At 40.0% G+C, this 19,791-nt stretch overlaps 1 protein-coding gene across 1 annotated transcript; it reads right to left on the bottom strand.

Annotated features, from left to right (window-relative positions):
* Positions 1–13,434: 13,434 nt before the first annotated feature.
* On the bottom strand, positions 13,435–18,695 carry chrm3b (cholinergic receptor, muscarinic 3b). Its single transcript, XM_076092738.1, has 6 exons — positions 18,590–18,695; positions 18,111–18,283; positions 16,897–17,192; positions 14,457–14,779; positions 14,064–14,399; positions 13,435–13,946 (listed from the first exon to the last, which is right to left on the bottom strand). Exons 1-6 carry the CDS (start codon positions 18,693–18,695, stop codon positions 13,435–13,437), a joined length of 1,746 nt encoding a protein of 581 aa, XP_075948853.1.
* Positions 18,696–19,791: the final 1,096 nt, after the last annotated feature.

Raw genomic sequence — 19,791 nt, forward strand, 5'->3', positions numbered from 1 at the left:
CTCTCTCTCTCTCTCTCTCTCTCTCTCTCTCTCTCTCTCTCTCTCTCTCTCTCTCTCTCTCTCTCTCTCTCTCTCTCTCTCTCTCTCTCTCTCTCTCTCTCTCTCTCTCTCTCTCTCTCTCTCTCTCTCTCTCTCTCTCTCTCTTAACCCCCCCCTCCTCCTCCTCCATCTGCTGAAAGGAGTGACGCAGGCACTGCATGCTCAGTGGATCTCTGACAGGGAGGCAGACTGAGAGAGATGAAGAGCAACTGGGATGGGGACACAAAGCTAGGCCTGCTGGAAAAAAAGTATAAAAAGACCTGAGAGGAATAAAAATGCTGACCACAGTGACCGTGCTGGGGCGGGGGCAGGGATTCTTATGGTCTGTCACTGCAGTTAATCACATGGTTGCTTACTACATTTCCCATGATTCCCTGACTCCTGCCTACATCACCCATAGTGCTACTGCTAAGTGTGGGCTAGACTCCAGTAGAGGGACCTCTTATGCAGCTCCATGTCAATGCAGGATACTGGTTCTCGTTTCAAATATGGCCTTCATTTTCATTTTAACAATTAACATACAAATACTAATTCTTATTATTAGCAAAAATAAAGTTGAGCCATATGTTTATTTCAACGGTAAGTCTCTGCATCTGAAAAGGTGGAGCCAATGCACAAGTGGCTTAACTTGCATTCTTTCTACTGGCCATCAGAGGGCGACTCCTCTGGTTGCACATTTTTGGCCTGATTGTATAGATGTCTATAAGAAAATGACTCTACTTTTCACTTGATTTATTACCTCAGTAATTGTAAACATTATAGACATGAATTTATGGTCTCAATCGCTAATTAAGTCTTCTTTAATACAGCATACTGTTCATTTAGTAAATTATGAAAACAAGAGTAATGTAGACCATAAAGCAGGGTATGCTTCAGGGTGGGGCTACCTTGTGATAGACAGGTTGCGACCACGGAAATACTGAGCGTTTGTAATACTATAAAAGTCACTCTAAGGGGTTGGTTTTTGCTTGCATAAATTAACATTCTAATTAATATCACAGTTAAGGTGAAGGGCCTTGCTAATTAATCTAGCTAGCACTATTGTTAGCTGCTAATGGTACTTGGCCGCACCATTCCTTGCTCCTCTCCAGCTCCACCCTCTTGTCCAAATATGACTTCTGATACCAAAAAAAGAAGATGGCGAAGGCCAAAATGCCAAACTGCAAGCCTCTTAACGGTAGTCAACAAACCAGTGTGTGACATAACAGTGACAACTTCCACTTCTTATATACAGTCTATGATTTAATTACAAAAAGAGTATTTCAACAATGGTTTTAGGTACATAAAGTTCATTGTTCATAGATTATTTTATGAGACCATCGTTTCTTAGATCAATTTATTTGAAAAATTGAATCTCACCACAAGGGTGCCAGTAGGTGTTCTAGAGCTTTCAATCACATTACATGATCTTCCTCAATTTATGGAGTTGTCATGGAAATGTAATATTCATATTTCCTTTTTTTCTCCTTCCTTTTTCTTATTACTTTATCAATTTCTTATCCATGTCAGCTCTGTCGGATGTCATAGTGCGTACAGTGCTATATTCCAAGGTACGCTCGTACCATGGGGTATCGTCGGTTTACCTTTTCTAAATGTTTTCAGAAACTTGTCAGTGTACTGTTTAGCTGTGAAATTATGTTTGTTACCCGGCTGCCAATTAGTAGGTAGGTTGACAGTTGGGAAAACAGGCCAGAGTTAACCTTCTCATTTTACAGCTTAACAGTACACTAAATTAGGTGTCTGAGGTGAGAAATGGGCAATGCAGGACTAGAATCTTGCATTAGAGAATCCTCAGCTCTGATTGGTTGTTTTACTTTGGGTGCGGTGGAATCTTGCAAATGCCATTTGGAGCACTAAAAGGACAGGAGCCTGACTTTTTTAAAGATCGTCCGTCCGGATATAGTGACAGTTTAAGCACATATGGCAAAGTTGTTATTAACTACAGCTTTTGAAAAAGGGAAAACATTTTTTACAAGTTTCTCATATAAACAATACATTTATTTTGGGCTTTTTCAGTTTTTTTGTATTTAAATAGTAGAATGAATTGAACTTCTGCAAACCAAGCTATCAAATTACAAAATAAAAATAACATACCGTTACTGGCAATGTCTTTATGTCTATATCTTGACATGAACTTCCTTAACTTTTATAAAAATCGAAATGCCTTTCATCACTCCGATGAAAAATCGTGAATTGCTCTCTTTTGACTACAGAAACAACAGATAAACAAAGTCCATAGTCAACTGGACAAAATGACAACAAAAACATCACTTTTCCACAATAGTAAAGAGTTCCATTGGAGATGGAAGGGTCATGTCACATACCATCCACATCGTGAAGACAGTCACTGCATCAGTAGATTTTTGAGTGATTGTATTTTAGGTTTTAGGGATTTCTGTCCAAGTGAGAGAAGCACTCTTTGAATAAACTCAATGGTGTACCTGAGCTGTTGAGGGTACTCCAAATTCAGGGCGTAAATAAGTCCGAAGAGTAGGCACATGGCATGCGGAAGATTGTCAAGGTCATCCATCACCACTGTTCCTTCCAAAACGATTGCAGTAGCTGTAGACTCCAGGTGCAGCGAGTGAGGAGAGGCCACACAGTCTTCGGCAATGACTGTCAGGATCCCCATGGAGGTGTGGGACATGCCTGGAGGGTCATCGCAGTCCTAACAATAGCAGCATTAAAACCGCAAATGCATTTCAAATGTCATTTTGCATTTCTATAGTAGAACACACAATGAATATATTTGTGCCTCACAGCAAAACAAGGCTCCACAAAATCAATTAGGCATAGGTGATCAGTGCATCAAAAATGAAAGTATAGCAGCACTAATTCAGGCTGAGTGGAAGAGAAGTAACTAATACCAAAAGATGAACAGAAGGAATGCATTAGATAGATTGGGCATCCTGTGGTGTGGAATTAAATAAATTTGACAAAGTCTACTTACAAAGCATGTCTTGAAGAAGTCTGTGTTCTCATCTCCAAGGATGACAGGAAGGCCACGGAGGACTGAGATTCGCTTCCCAGTAACATCTGTACTCTATAAAAATAATTTCAAACACAAAATTCCTAAGTATTCAAGGATAATCAATTGACGGTTCTGCATACACAATGTGGTGGGACTACTTTGGTCACCATATACATTTGTTTTAAACTTTGCTTGAGAAACCTACCCCTGGTGTGACTTGTTGCAGATATTCCTGAAGTTTCTGGCCGACACTTCTCCCCTTGGACTTGAAAATCTCAAGGAAGCTAGGAGTGCATTTGTCAAGTTCTTTGAAGAATTCTGCTTTCAGGTTTTTGCTTGATAAGCGACAGAACTCTGCCAAAATCTAAAGGAATGTCACGATCAGGCTTTGCCTTGTGTGTTCTGTGTGTCTTTAGCCAAATCCCAATGTCCCCCCTTACGAACTCACGGACTTTGAGGCGCGCTCCCGCGAAGTCGGTGAGGGTTTAGGGCTGTCCCACTGTCAAATCGTCAAGTGTTTGAGGCTCTCTCGCAGACATTTTGAGCCCTTTATGAACCCTTTCCGTAAGTCAGCATGGTATGCTGACTTAGCCTAAGGGAATTACCCACAAATCATTGTAATGTGACGTTAAACACGGGGTAACCAGTGGACGCATGGAAAAAAAAAGGTAAACAAAGAGGACGGCTCACGTGTGTTCAGCCTGTCATTCAATTTAGTGCTGTCCCATTCATATCTACACCATCTCAAGCCCTTACAGTCTCTCACACTCACCAGGTGACATCAATTAAGTCCTTGAGGGTTCAGGGCTTAGGGGGGACATTGGGATTTGGCCTCTGTTTAGCTTCACCCTCCTCACTCCCTCAGCATCAGCTGCAGCGGCAGGTGAACTCCCTTCACCTGCTGCTAATCAAGCACTCCCTCATCAGCACAACTCTCCTCACCTGTTCAAGTCACCTTAAAAACCTCTGTCTCTCAGTCACTCACTGCCAGGTCATTGTTTGTGTTGTACCCGCCTGTTTGTCTTGTCCTGCTCCCGGTTTCCCACGTCTGCCTGCCCTGCCTCGTCCTGCTGGATTTGCCCCCTCGTCTCTTGTCTCGTCCCTTGTCTCGTCCCTGGATTCCCTGTGTGTTCTTGTAGTGTTCACGTTCTGATTTAAGTGTTTATTAAATTCTATTTCACTCTACTTCTGGTCTGCGTTTGAGTCCACCATCATGCCTCGTGACAAGGAAAGAGTAGGACAATTAAGATTTAGTCATATTGGACCTACATTAAAAAACAGCAACAAAATACTACGTCACACTGGACAGAAAACTAGTGTTGCAATGGCTTCCAGATTGAACATAAGTTACTGCAATTGCTGTATAAAAATTAGATAATGCATGCAAGGTGACATATGGTTCTTTACAAAGAATAGTAGGTAACTCTCCTGAGTACTAGTTTGAGCCAATCACATACAGCAGCAGTGGTAGAAACCTGTATTCAATCCTTGGAGGCCAGTGTGATTTGGTGATTTATTAGTTTGATTAGACACACTGGGATCGGGATTTGCAATGATCAATTCATAAAATCATATTTATAGGACTACTTTTTCAGTAGTATGACAGTAAAGCTAATTTGGTGACATAAAATATACATGACAAATAATGAAAATACATTACAACTAAAAACTTGAATGTGAAAAATATAGATTTACCTGACCCTCCGTAAAGAGTGCTGGCCACCTTTCAACTGTCTTTCACTGGAGGCTCCAAGGTCACCAACTCTTTTCTTCTCAAGGCAAACGTTGAGTCCATATTCTTGGATATCAGAGCAGCAGTTGGACGACGTTTCTTCATCTCCTCTACAAGTTCCAGTCGTTTGGACTCCATACTGGTCTCATTTTCACCCTCAGGAAAACAATCTGTGTGGAGGCATGGAATTGGAGTCAATCTGGCATAGCTTCCATGTTTTAAGCGGTAGTGTTTGAATAGTTGAGCCCTCTTTTCAGAAGAAAACAAGCAGTACTTACACTTCCAATTCATTGCCAGGTTTCAGCAAAGCCTACAAAAGAAACAACAAAAGCAATCAGTCAAACTGCAAATAACTCATAGTCAAGTTGCATGTTTATGGCTAACTAGCAATCAGTTTAATAGAAGATTTCAAGATTTTAAAACTTAAATCACAAATACTTGTCCTCGCTAGCCATGATATATATTGTATGTTTTTTCTCTATTATTCATAAGTTTTTGTTTGGTTTTAACAACTGAATTACCCATCCACAAGTGGATGTCTGGTAAGCTGAAAGTTTCCAACTTGCTATGGTTATATTGTACATACTTTCCAGTAAATATCACAATATAAGACGTTATTTTAACGTTAAAAACCGTAACGTAACGCTTGCTGTTGGGACACAGTGTCACTCTCTCTGTGCTCGAGAGGCCCGCCATCATACGGTTGTTGTAGAATTATTCCTCGTTCAGCTCAACCGAACACTACATTTCATCTTCATTTACTGACAGTAACGTTGTGAGACTCCCGTAATGCAATGTATTTCAATGTACGCGATTCAGACAGCCACGGTTATTAATATAACCGCCACCATCATGTCTGCCTTTAAAACAATGCTTCGGTAACATCAAGAGTAATAAAGAAACGTGGCGTTATATGTCAAGTGTACTGTACGTTACTTCTAAATTGGTAAACGGATATGCAGATGTAACATTTTGACTCGTTTCCCGATAAGGTCGCTTCTCTGACGGTCCCATTTGACTGCGCCGTAGACGGTTGTAGGAGCCACGGACTCAAAAAAAAAAGAAAGGACATGCTTGTCAAATTCAAGAGTGGCCCAGAAAGATCGACACAGTTGCCATTGCACCCGCTAAAAAGTAGGCTCCGTCTGCCAAGTCGTTGTTAAATGTACACTTATTGTAGCGGGGTTTGGCGCGGGCTAGCGTTAGCTAGGTTAGCTTTAACGTGTGCTAGCTTTCAAAAGCGAAGACATAAAGTTAACCTCCAACCCCTAATTAACAGATCGATAATACGGTAAAGGGCCGACTAGGTTTGCTAAATAGATAGCCAGTGACATTTTATTTCATTATGTAGCTGAAACTTACCTTCAAATAACCGCTTCATGCATCCGCCATTAGCCTTGAGCAAAGAACGTCTTCAGTGGTGAAGTGTTGAACTGCGCATGTGTAATCGTCGAATGCGGCCGAGTTCGGTTTCGTGTTTCTCCGGACTTTGCGGATGGTTCCACCTCACTGATTTTTTTATATTAAAAGGTTACTTGAGCTGATGAGTTTCACAACTTCACTCACCAGAAAGTGTTCTTTACCACGTTTCTTTCAGTATAGTCAACTAATTAAGCAGAAATGAGTTACGGTCACTTTCTTTTTTAAGTAAGGTCATCAATCACATTTTACAGTGTGGAGCCGCAAAAGCTATTTGATATCACAGCTTATAAAGTTGTATATATAGTTATATTATAAATACAAAAACTATAGTTTGTTGTATTTATGAAAATATAGAACAAGAATAAAGACAATTCTTGACATTTTTTTGCAATTTTACCTGATATAACAATATCAAACTCTTATGAAGAGGAGAGTTTGCTGCAGCAGCTGAGTAATCGCTCTTTCTCGCTCATCTCCAGCGTGACACTTTTCAGCACATGCTGTGTGCTTGTTCTGGGAGCATACAGGTAAGCCAGCATCGTTGGCAGTGAAAGCAAATGAAGACATCCACGCAGAGTTAAACTCTCTATTTTCCTCCGTGACTTTTCTTTTTTAGGATTTATCCATTGATAGTTTACAGAGGGCGTGGGTCTGAAAATCATGATTAGCCACCTGCAGGGAAAAGCGCTTGACAAGTGTAGAGGATTTAAACTGCCTGTGGGAATAATTAACATATAAGATTCTGTTCATTATTGCTTATAAAATATATTCTTGCTTATAAATTATATTCTCTCTGAACACATTTCTCTTTTTGGAGAGAGTCATGTGAGATAACTTCTTAGATTAGCACAATTTCCCTGCTCTTCTTTCTATTTCTTCGTCTCTCCCTGTGTGTCAAGGTGTGTAAACCTCGCTCGAATCAGGAAACTTGTCAGAATACTCATATTTGATTGGCTGAGCTGCATCACGTGATGTGATTTGCAACGCATTCGTCGGTGTGTTTCCTGCACCGCCGAACAAGTGCCGTAACGGCTGAATAGGAGGTGCCGGTTAAAGTTTAAACTCAGTGCCCGATATGTATAATTCCGAATTATCTATCGGTTTTTAGTTCCTGGGTCCGGATCCGGTGCGCCAGTTGGGGACCTCAGGGAGCCGCAACAGAGAGGCTAAAGAGCTGCATGCGGCTCGCGACCCCTGGAGGGTAATGAAGGAAATGGGCAAGTAAACTCAACGCCCCTCTTTTGTTTTCAAAGCAACACCATCAACATCACACTCGCTGTCTGGTAGAACAATCACAACTTCTCATCCTTAGCTCTCACCTCCATTTGGCTCAAACATGTTCCAGATAAACAGAGAGGCTCGAATCTTCCAAGAAGAAAAGTAGCCAACCTGGAACACCTATTCAGTCATGGCTTGTTCATCACCCTTGACACAAATATTGCCAGTCCACTTTAATATGTAAGTAAAACAAGCAATGAAGAAATAGAAAATAAATGATCATAACCATAATTAATTTTTTTTTACAAACCCCATGACCAGTTTTCATATGTTAAAGTCAATAACCCCCCCCACAAAAAAAAGCTGACTCTTCTCATATTTAAAAATAAATAAATTCCAAAGTAAAATCGAAAAATATCTAAACATCCATGACATCTACACTCGTTTTCAGTGGCAGTATGTCGATTTTAGTTAAAAAATAGTTATGAATAGTTGAAAAATCTGATTATTGACCGAAGTTTTACGTTAAGGCAGATGCTATTAGCCCCCAGGTTTCAGAAGCAACAATACTATTTCTACCCGAAACGGGCTTACATTAGAATCTTTAGGTGTGCATGTAGCTTACTGAGGCCATGTATATTTCTAAGTTTGACCTATTCATCCACCACCAACTCCCTAAACATACTTTGTTGTTTTTTATAGCACTGCTACTATTATAACTATTACCACTACTCCTTAATCTTTCTGCAAGAAAGGGTTTTCTAGCACAGCTAGCTATTGCTAGATTAAGTAGTATATTCAACGGGTGAAAATAGGCGAATACCTTCTCACCCCTGTCTAAATAGACTCTCCGTTACATTATCCTGATTATAGCACTGCAAATCAACATATTTCTCCAAATAACCCAGTTTTGTCAATTTGGCAGAGTTGCATAGGCCAAACAGGTCCACATCAACCCCTTGGAAACATCTGGTGGCTTAAAAATCTCATGGCCACCAGGAGTTGGAGGATTGGTGGTACATCGGCATGTCTTTCACTGCCATGTTTGACAGTTGGTCCCATCTTCCTGTAATGGTTTTCTTGTTGAAACTCAGCAGCAGCATCATAAAACTCAATTGTGTTGAGGCTGTCCCTAAGTCTTTTGGAGGAACTGGATTACTTTGCTCAATCCATCTCAAAGATTGTAGTTTGGGTTAAAAACAGTGTTTGTTACATAAAATAAAGAATTTTGTTACATGTGGCGTTAGTTTCGTAAGTTACATAACAAAAGTAAAGTTAAACAAATCTACGTTGTTTCACAGAGGACACGAGCAGTAGTCTTGTGTTTGTTTGAAGTCCTGTGTTTGACCCTTCAATCCTCCATACATAGATGTTCTCCCTCTTTATACTACCTCACCTGACTTCCTGAGCAGCAGCCCTGCCCGTCCTGCCTCACAACTACTATTACAGTGCATTACTTTTCGGAAGTTGAAGTACGAACAGCGAATCAGAACAGCCTGGCCTATGGCAATATGCAGCATATAGCCATCATTGTTATGCAAATCATACTTAAGCAAGCTGCATCTAACATGTAAAATAAAAATGTAATGACAGACCCGGAGGACAAGTGACTTTAAGAGCCTAAATTAATTTACTTCTCTTTGCCTCTAAAGTCTAAACCATACATTTGAACTGCAGTGTGGTTACAAATCACGTACAAATTGATCTCATGATGGGAAAACCTCTGGAATTATGGTTGATTATGGTACAGTTGATTCCACTGGCACATCAAAATATCCCTGAAAGTTGTTCAGAAGGTCTTGTTGCAAATGGCATAGCACATGGGTTTGATTGTGCTGTTAACATAACACAACCAGTAGCCCAGTGCCCAAAGAGTTTCTGGAATACAGTCCTGACAGAAAGTGTTGACCAACACCATGCTATTGGTGCACACTAACTCTAGCTGTTAAAGTCATTTTAATCTTGAAGCCACTTGATGGCGCTATTGTACTATTAATACAGTGACATGCTGATCCAGAGCTGCAGTTGAGTAACACATGTCAGAATCTTGGTATCTTTAAAAAATAGTTTCAGCAATCACAGATAAATATATCAAAGGTTATGTTTTATTGTATTGCTCTTCAACTCATATATTCATGTGAACATCAATTAAAAAAGAAAATTGGGTACAGAGTTGAGTTGCACACATTCATTAAAATTGCCCTGTGGGGTTACATTTTGTGTTTCTCACCCCAACATGTTGTGTGTATCTTTGAACTTCAACACAGATGCCCATTGCACTTCCTTCTTCATAAAACATTTGTAAAGCCAATTTTCAAAGTAATTGTTTCTTACTAGCTACGACTGTTATTACTATGTGCACTAGCTTGCAGTCTTCTACTTCGTTGGCACATTGCAGCATATCTTGACTCTTGAATAGTTCTACTATTGGTAGAACTGTGTCTTTGTGGAAGTGCAGGACATAAACAAAACAAGGACCCACTCGTAAAAATACAGCTCCATAGCACTACTTGAGGTCAAAAACTCCACAGGGAACCTTTAACACAGGAATAAACACACAAGTGCAAAGTCTTTACTCGTTTTTAAAACCATGTATATATTCTTTCACAGCAATATGTGACTTAAAAAGGATTGAGTGGTCTGTAGTGTTTGATGTCATCTGGCAAAACAAGTCACATGAGTGTAGTTAGTTAGTGTGTAAGAAAGTACTTGGGAGCTTTTAATTCAATGAAACTGAAAGGACTCCCTTTTCCTCAAGACAATGTAAAACTGTGGATAGATTTGTGAATCTAAGAAAATCAAACTAACTAAAAATTGAGAATGCACTTTAGTTGTATGGGAACGGATTTTTTGTAGGAGACGGTTGAAGGGTTGAATCAGGGTTGCTTTAAAGAAACAAAAACTGATTTTACTTATTTAGTCCAACGACTCACCTTGAACACAGCTAGCGCAGAATAAATCTTGTTTATATAGTCATAGTCAATTCAAAGTTGACCATCATGATGTGCAATTCATAATGCCATGTCCCTTTTGTAGACTACATAATACGTTTAACAGTGTTTTGAGCAGTGGTGGGCCGTCAGGGCCAGCTAAGCCTTCTCTGCTGGCCTAAACAGAATCACAAAGTCATAGCTATTTTATAATTTAATAATTTTTCACAAATACACTACATGTATTTTTTTTCCCATTAGCTTATTTTCTCATTTCACATTGTCTTCCTGTGTTGCTCTGCTTCCAGCCTGCAGCGCTGCTTCCAGCACAGCTTGTTTTAAGGAGAGCTTTTATCCAATCAGATTCAGCCCCTATGTCTCTATGTAAGGAGAGAGGCCCGATGCCCTCTAGGTAGACTTTGCAGTTTAAGTGAATGGGGATGATATTGTTGATTGTCATAGTCTTCAACCAATCAGATCTTTAGTTTGACATGTTGGGCGTATTCTTTGACGTGCCGGTGGTACCCAGGTAGCCTGCTAATTACGTCTGCATTAACGTGCTCCGTGATTGGTCAGTGGGCCAGCGTGACTTTTGTCAAACACAAAGCTAGCTAGCAGATCTTAGTGTTTAGTAAGAGTTCAGCTTGAAACATATGTAAGAGAAGTTATGAAGTTATGACATTTTTAGCGTTTTGCTTGGTGTAGATTCTTTATTTTTTTGCCTAGCTGTGTTTTTAACACTCAATGGCTGAAGGAGGAGAAACGGATTTGAGAGTTACGGACTTTGTTAACAAAGAAAGGAGGATGGACTTTGTCTTTAAGTGAAGGCAGCTGTGGTAAGTGAAGTGCTTTTGTGTTTTTACATCTGCAGTAGTGTTACTACTGTGTTCATTTGTCTATCGTGTTGTTCTTATGAATAATATGAATAATATGAATGGCTCGTGCTGTAGCGCTGCTGTGTTGCTGGATTGATTTGTTGCTTTGTTGTCATATAAATATATGTGACTGGTTCTTGTGAGTTTGTTCTTGTCACTGTGTTAATTACATTGGTTCTGACTTGTCCGTTAATGACGAAGCATCCCGTCATCGCGGGGTTATTTCGGACATTTGATTCTCTGTTTGAATCAGTAGGGAACAGCTAACTGCTGTTGTTTCCCCGCTAAGCTAGTTAGCTTAGCCTCCCTGAACACACGCGGGGCCTCAGCTGTTTTTTGTTATTGTTCCGGGTTCAAAAGGTCACAGCCCGTTGTCTGTTACGTGAGCGCAGTCCACCGAAAACATTATATTTCCCACAATTTAAGCTTCTGCATTTTCCAAATGCACTAGTATTATTCAAAGGTATTGTTTGGTTGGTAAGCCTCGTACCGAAACGGTTTAATACGAATATGTGTATTGTTGTATTGTATTGTAGCACAGTAGGACAGCACAGAAGGCCCAGGTATAAAATGCATGGCCCGCCACTGGTTTTGAGTATGGTCTTTTTATTGGTTTATTTGATAAGGGACAGTGCACATTAATAAAAACATTGCTGTAAATGCGCCAGTTAGCCAAGAGGCTATTTTCATCTGTTGTCCCAAGAGGCAGATGTTACATTGACACAGGAAAATAACAAGATGTGTTCATAAAAAAGGCCCCATTACTTTAATACAACATTATCATAGCCATTCTGAATGTGCTGTGTTAGGACAACACAAAAGAGACAAAGTTATTATTATTACTAATTATTATTATTAAAACTTTTGACTTGCTATTTTGGAAGTTTTCAAATTTGAAAGCAAGGAAAACCTTATTGGTGTTTTCTATGCAAAAAAATGATATTCTTTTACTGATTTTGGTATTCTATTTCATTAAGTAAACTATAGCCCCTGAACAGGGTACTGCAAGACTAATCAATAAACAGATTGTGTGTTTATATGCAGCAAGCAAGGGAACAAGATTTCGGCATGGGGAGCATTCTCGTTTCCATTTGTAGCCAGAGTAGTAGAGACCAGTCATGTTTGAGCAGGTTTTGGTTTAGTGCAGGTAAACAGTCCGTGTGGAGGCTGAAATACAATCTTGGAATCCACTGACGAATATTTAGCTTTTGATTGCTTTGAAATTAGCTGATAAACTGGCTACTTGGGAAACCATCCGGTCGTTCATGTTGTTTCTTAACTCAAACTCCAGTCTAACATCACAATTTGCTAATCAAACTGTAAACAATGAGCGCACAGAGTCTCGGCCCTGATATCCGTTGGCTACACCGGAACCCCAGAAATAGCCCCTTCCCCTCTGGAATCTGAGATTGCTGCAGGACAGTTTTAAAAATATTTCTAAACAAAATGATGGTGGTCAAACTGAAAAGTGCCTATTAAGTGAGTATTTTTGCCAGTATATTAGCTAAAACTAATGAAACTAATGCACCACATTAATACCAGTGAGGGTTTGGTAAATATTACAAACACTCAAAATAACTCAAAAACAATACAATTCAACAGAAGCACAAACTACAGCCTCCAAAAATGACCATAACAATGAATGAACACATCTCCAGAACAATTTCTAATAAATTTGCTATGTGTACCAAATAAACTGGCAACTGAATATTGAATTTTACTGAATGCAGAAACATAAATACCCAACTTCAAATCTTTGAAATGAAAACGAAAACTGACATACCTAAGCTGTCCTGGTGACAATCGGGCAGGAATCTGCTTAGTAAATTCTATTTGAATCTTTCGATTCAATTTTGATAGCCTGGTAGCCTGGGCCTCAAGGACCCATCAACACCACTGTAATTCCTCCTCTGGGAACCATGAATATCCACAGCAAACATTATAATAATACAGCATTAGTTTTTGAGCGATCACGTCATTGGCCAAAATATTGGTCACTGTGAAAGAAATAGCCGGAGGGGTCACCAATTTATTAGCAATTGTGCTCTGGGACCATGAATAGTTGTTCCACCAGGCTTTGGCCCCACTAGCTTCGCAAAACTTCCTGAAGAATCAGTTTTGGTTAGCAAAATTCTGTTGAGCATCTTTTCCCTGGAATAGAAGGCTTGTATGCTGCATTCCAAATCTAAATATAGATCAGGAAAGACAACTTTCAACACAAAGCTATCAACCATTTGCCAATGTATTCTACATTGGGTCTTTTTTCTTGAAAGCCACAGCCTTCCTCTGTTGAAAATTAGGCTTGTTTTTCTTTTGATTCCACTGGCACATCAAAATATCCCTGAAAGTTGTTCGGAAGGTCTTGTTGCAAAGGGCATAGCATATGGGGTTGATTGTGCTGTTAACATAACACAACCAGTAGCCCAGTGCCCAAAGAGTTCCTGGAATACAGTCCTGACAAAAAGTGTTGACCAACACCATGATATTGTATGGTAACCATGTTGTGATGAAGACAAAGAGGATGGCACTGAGCGTCCGTGCTGCTTTCTTCTCATTTGCCTTTTTTTCATTCTTGCGCTTGTTGATCTCGGTCTTGGCCTTAGAGGCGAAGCGTTTGGCCATAGCTGCATCTTTAATGGTTATGGCTGTGGGAGATTGGTCAGCAGGCGATGAGGTGACAGGGTTTGATTGTGACCCTTTTCGACTTTTGTTGGATGGTTGTTTATCTTTGTTTTTCACCTTTCTAGATTTCTTACCATCTAGATAGGTAGACATACAGACAGACAGATAGATAGACATTATTATATATTATGTATATTTATATTATTTTTATATATATCATGCTAATAAGACCACTTAGTAGCGTTATGTCCAACCTGTTGGAGGCCTTGATGGGTCGGCACCGTCACCTTCGTCCTCTGAACCTGACTGGTCCCCAACTTCATTGTTGTTCAAGCTGTCACAGCTGCTCTGCTCTGCTTCACCAACTGTAGTTGTCGTGGTGTTGATGGACCTCTTGGATGCATGGCGACCTGGCAGCAGTAATGAAAACTGAAAGCAGAATGCGCCACACCTCGCCTTGCTTCCTGTTCCTCCAGGTATGCTGGCATTGTCCTTGTTGTTCTTCTCTGAAGCCAGCTGATTTAGTTCATAACTGCTGCAGCTCTGAGAACTTATGGCTGATGAATCCTTCTGGCTGTTAGTTGCACCTTCTCCACCAGCTCTTCCTCTACCACTCCCTTGATTCTGAGCCTGGCTTTGGCTGTTGCCTGACCCAGATCCCTTGAGACCTTGTATATCTTTAGCACGCTTCTCTGTCTCCTGATAGATCTTCCAAAACAGGAATGACATAATAGTTACCGGCAAGTAGAATGCAGCAACAGCAGTGGAGAATGTAATGATGGGCTCGGACAGGAACTGGATGTAGCACTCATTGGGCTGGACTGTCCGCTCACCCACAATGTACTGCCAGAACAGGATGGCTGGGGCCCAAAGAATGAAAGAGATTGACCAGGCTAATCCAATCATGGTCATGGCTCGCTTGGTTGTACGCTTGGCCCGGTATGTCAGAGGTCTGGTAACAGAAAAATACCTAAGACAACACAGAAATAAATTAGGCAACTGCACATATACAGACGAACTTGCAACTGTCTCACTCCCAACTTGTCAAACCCCAACTTTTGGTCAGTGGCCCTTGGCTTCCGACGCACTGAGGCACCCTTTAGTGTCTGTATGAGACGGACCAGGCTTTCAATTAACTCCAATGTAAACCCGTCCGAGTCAGTATTAGATGGTGAGAGCAACTGATGTAGTATAACGAGTGAGAAAGTCTGCTTCAGGAGATGGTTGGGTCAAACCAACATAGACTTGTGACACCAAGTCAAGGTTGACTTATTTAACCTTACATTTGTTACATAACTGACGTACTTAACCAACGCCGCATACGTAAGTGACATAACAAGCGTACTTATTTTATGTAACCAACATACTTATTTGAACCCATTTTTTCTAAAGCCTAACCAGGTAGTTTTGTTACCTTAACTTACCCAAGTAAACCTTAAAACTAAGTAAACCTACGTTGGAAGTTTATTTTGAAAAGACACTGTATGCATGTAATAAACAGAAACTGACTCCCTATCCAAAGTTGATGCAAGAGTGATGCCTAGAGCGTTGTAGTTTGAAGCGTAGGGCCACTGACTAAGCTTTGGTATTTGACGAGTTGATAACATGTTGCAACTGTAACTGTGCTGTGCATTACTGTTTATCACATTGTCTCTCTTGATAGAACCAGAATAATTTAGTATAAACAAGAGACTTTAAATATGTCCTGTTTCCTATGGCTGTCAACATTATACCATCATGATACCATATATAAATATATGCTTTTTATGATTTGGATACTCTGAAACATTTAATATTAGAACAGAAAATAGACCTACTAAGCAATCAGAATAATTTAAGTTTTACAACTACATTCAGGAACAAAGACCACGCCTCAAACACATCACATTTTCTCAGGACAAAGGTATTGAAGCACAACTGATTCGTTCACTTCTCCTTTGACTCAGTTTTCACATGACCTGTGACAGATGAGCAAAAATGAATAAAGCACGTAATGTACACCATGGATCAGGAGCTCTTTCTTAACTCTTCTGATAGTGGTCTGTTTGAAGAAGATCAGCAAAGTCCTGAAGTCCCGGAGATCTCTCCTTCTCCTACCATCCCTCTCTGTCAGAAACCTCAGTTGCATCCACATTCCCTGACGCTATCGGCTTCATGCACATGCGTCCCTCCATCCCAGCATTCTTTGTCTTCTCTTGCTAACCTCAGCCGCCTTAGCTCTTCGTACCTCGATATCTGCTATCACAGCCCCACAGACTGCTCCCACGACACAGCGATAGAGGCTAAAACCCTAATTTACTCCTGTTTCCGGGGGATGGCCTGAAATATCTTTAATGACGTAGGATGCAAATTTTCAAGTTGCCGATTCCTCAGTACCTGCCCCCATATTTAGTATCAGTCCAATCGGTGTAGCTATTAAGAAATATTCCGAAAAAAGTTAAAGACATCTCATCCCCCCAAAAGCTGGACTTCCCCATGCAGTACAAAAAAATCGATCATGCCACATCCCTCATTCACCTCGTAGGCCAAGGAGCCTGGTTTTTCAAGGCAAACATCACCAGAGCTTTGAGAGTCCTTCCCATCCACCCCGACCTAGTGGAATCTTTTCAGCGCACTCTGAAAGGGTGCATACTACTTCACTGTGCCTCTGACCTTAGGCCACCTTCTTCACACCCTGCATACCGTCTTCACACTCCGCATTCCATGAACTTGGAATTTCTCTTTCCTCAGAGAAAAATGAAGGTGGTCCTCAGCCTGGCACCCTGAGTTGTCTTCCGTCACTCCTTCCTCCATCATCTCCGAATGGTACCCATCCCTTCGTTCCTAACCCTTAACCCTCCTACATCATTGTGGCTTCCCTTCATCTTCAATATGTAATAAACTATTTAAAACCCATTTTGTTATTGGCGTGGTCTTTGTAAATCAACCTCTTAATACAAAGTAATGCTTTAGTAGATGTCAGCATCTACTGGTGTGCTTTTTTATTTTAAAAAGTTATCAGATTGTACTAACAATATATGATGGTGGCTGTCAGCTTCATTTTAGTTAAGTTATTCAAAAAAGGTTAAATGAACTATGTTCTATTACCTGTCAAAGCTAATAACAAGCAGGTTCATGACCGAGGCATTACTGGCCACATAGTCTATTGCAAGCCATAAGTCACAGACCACTGGCCCCAGAGCCCACTGGTCCATGATGATATAGGTGGTATACAGGTTCATTGACAGTGTGCCAATGGTAAGGTCAGCAAATGCTAGGCTCAGCAGGTAGTAGTTATTCACTGTCTTCAGTGCCTTGTTGATCTTGAATGACACCAACACTAGGATGTTGCCAACAACAGTGACAAGAGAAAGTGATCCAGTGAGGAACACAATTATGATGACCTGTCGATGAAGAGATAAGGAGAGAAAGAACCAAAGAGGGTGGTTAAGTGACGGTGTTGACTTTCACACATTTCAAAAACAAACTGAATTTTCAGCTGACGAGGTCATGTCAGAGCACAACAACTCTGCTTTATTTGTACTTCACTGTATTAAATTATATAGTCAATGCCCTGAACAATTGGTAACATTCTGCTGCACTTTAATATGTTTTAAGCTATCCTTTTAGCTTTAGATTAATGGTACATGCTATCATTTCATGACTAACTGTCAGGAAGCACTCAAGAAGTAGTTTCAAATCAAGTGCTATTAAAGTTACTATGTCTCCTACAAGGTTCTGTTCTGAGTCATCATCTATTCACTGTTAATGTCATCAATATAAAGTCATTTTGCCCTCTCACACAAAATTTGTGTGCAGATAATACTTTCTTAAATGCCATAAATGCATCTCTTTATCTGGCCATTGTAAATCTACAATCAATATTTAACCAGACTTATATAAGAAAGACTCATGTCATTAATTAATTGAGACAAGTCTCATAGCTTTCCATAGATGCAAAGTTTATCTTGGAACACAAACAATAAGTGAGTGGTTCAAATGAGCCATAAATTCCCTGGAGCTTTGGAACAGCCATGTGAAGAGCACAGCTAAATGTTTGTCTGGCGGTTAGAATTCCTCGCTACTGAAGCCATGGAATTTACACAGTGAGACCACAAAACTACTCTGTCCTGGAGTGCTTTCTACCTGCAGTGTACACGTCTCATGTCTGCACATTTAGTTGTCAAAAATTATCATAGTAAGCCATATGAGGTATCACTCATTAACATTTATTCATTTAAACTTGTATATCCAATATTGCAGTGTCACCAAAGCAATAACTAAAACTTCTGTTTGGAAAAAGTAGAATATCTGATTGTTACCTGCCAGATAGTATGTCCTCCTAATGGGTCAAAATCCTCTGCTGGCAGCATTAATGTCCTGTTAACTGGTGAATCAGTTAAATTTCCTCCTTGCCTTGAGATATGACTGACATTATGCTGCTTCCATCCACCAACACTGTCAGATAATATGGCCAACTCCTGGTAAGTGCCACCTGAACATGGGTAGAAACATCAGTTACATTTTATCAGAGATTTGGAGTCTACAAATACTATCCCCAAGAATCAGAAAGTTTTGCACACAAGTCTTCAAATCTTCTATCAGCAGATTTGAAAAAGCTTTTTCAGCAACATTATCCCAGCAACACATCTTAAATCATAGAGAGCTTTTCAAGACCATTTGGGATTTTCTTTTCCTTTTATCTATTTCATTTTCTTAACCTCTGTTTTTTGTTATATCCACAATATCTACTTGACTTAATTGTTATAAAGAGACTAAGTTCTGTAGTGTTGTGCAGTACCGAAGATGGCAGGCTCAGCTATGATGGTGGTATCAGGCTGGTCTCTCATACCAGGAGAACTGTTGGTGAGGAAGTGGATAGAATCGGAGCTGGAGGTCAGGTTCATGATGACCAATGGACATCTTAAAGACAAGAAAAGAGAAAGGATTAAAAGAAATAGGGTTAATGAAGGATATAGCTGTTTAATTAAAGTATTTAACATTTTTGCAAAAGATGTAAGGCATTAAAAATTATTTATTAATTTCAAATTTCAAATTTCAAAGTTTTATTTTCATTCTACAAATCCATCACCAAATCGGACCCTCCTCCATACATTTCTTACCTCTCAGCTGGATTACTGTAATGAATCCTAATTAGATTGCCCAATAAAAGTGTAAAAAATACACTTCCCTAAATAGCTTTCATCAAAGGTTATTGTCTTCCAGTGAATTATTACGGCAATGTAATCAGCAGATGGATTTAATTTAGCTTTTGAATATTTGCTAAAATAATATATCTATTGTCACACTATCATGTGGTTGGTCTGCTTTGCTTTCACACCACAGATGAACCACGTCAATTTGTTTGGTCAGCAACCAGGGTTTGGTCGAAAGCTTTAAGACAAGCCTGAATTAACCTCACCTAACCAGCAAACACCACAGAGGTGATTTTAATTTAATCAGACAGATTAGCTGCCAAAATACCCTTAACATGTTTTGAACTGCATTTGGGCCTTTTAGATCTGTTACAGTTCCACACAATATACAGTACACATGTTGCACATTGTAATGTTCCTAAACCTTTTGGACATTTCATATTTGGTGCATCTGTCTTTATCTCTCAGAAGTTTTCCATCTGTTCTTTTTCTGTGTTTTAAAATTTACAGAAATTGCCACTGATACATTGTCGGCAACCAGTCCTCCTTGTATCCTTGGTATGAGTCCCACTGTCCACACTGGCATCTCCCCAGTCTGTCTGGCTTATGCTTTGGCTGCCTCCAGCTGACACAGATGTTTTCATTTGTTACGTATTCTGTTCACTCACCAATGACGACAGTGGCTGTGTTCGTTTGTGCCGTGCACATGAACACAGCCGGGTATAGACAAACAAAAAGTAGTCGTAGCAATCTAATGGTTTTTGATTTAAAGATTAGTATTTTTTACTTTTGCTTAAATCAGTGGAGCACCATGGCTTTGTAGCTTCCCCTTGTTTAGCCATTTTCT

This window comes from Anarhichas minor, unplaced genomic scaffold, assembly GCF_050575085.1.
Source record: "Anarhichas minor isolate MPS153535 unplaced genomic scaffold, ASM5057508v1 ptg000017l, whole genome shotgun sequence".
In the NCBI taxonomy this organism is placed as follows: Eukaryota; Metazoa; Chordata; class Actinopteri; order Perciformes; family Anarhichadidae; genus Anarhichas; species Anarhichas minor.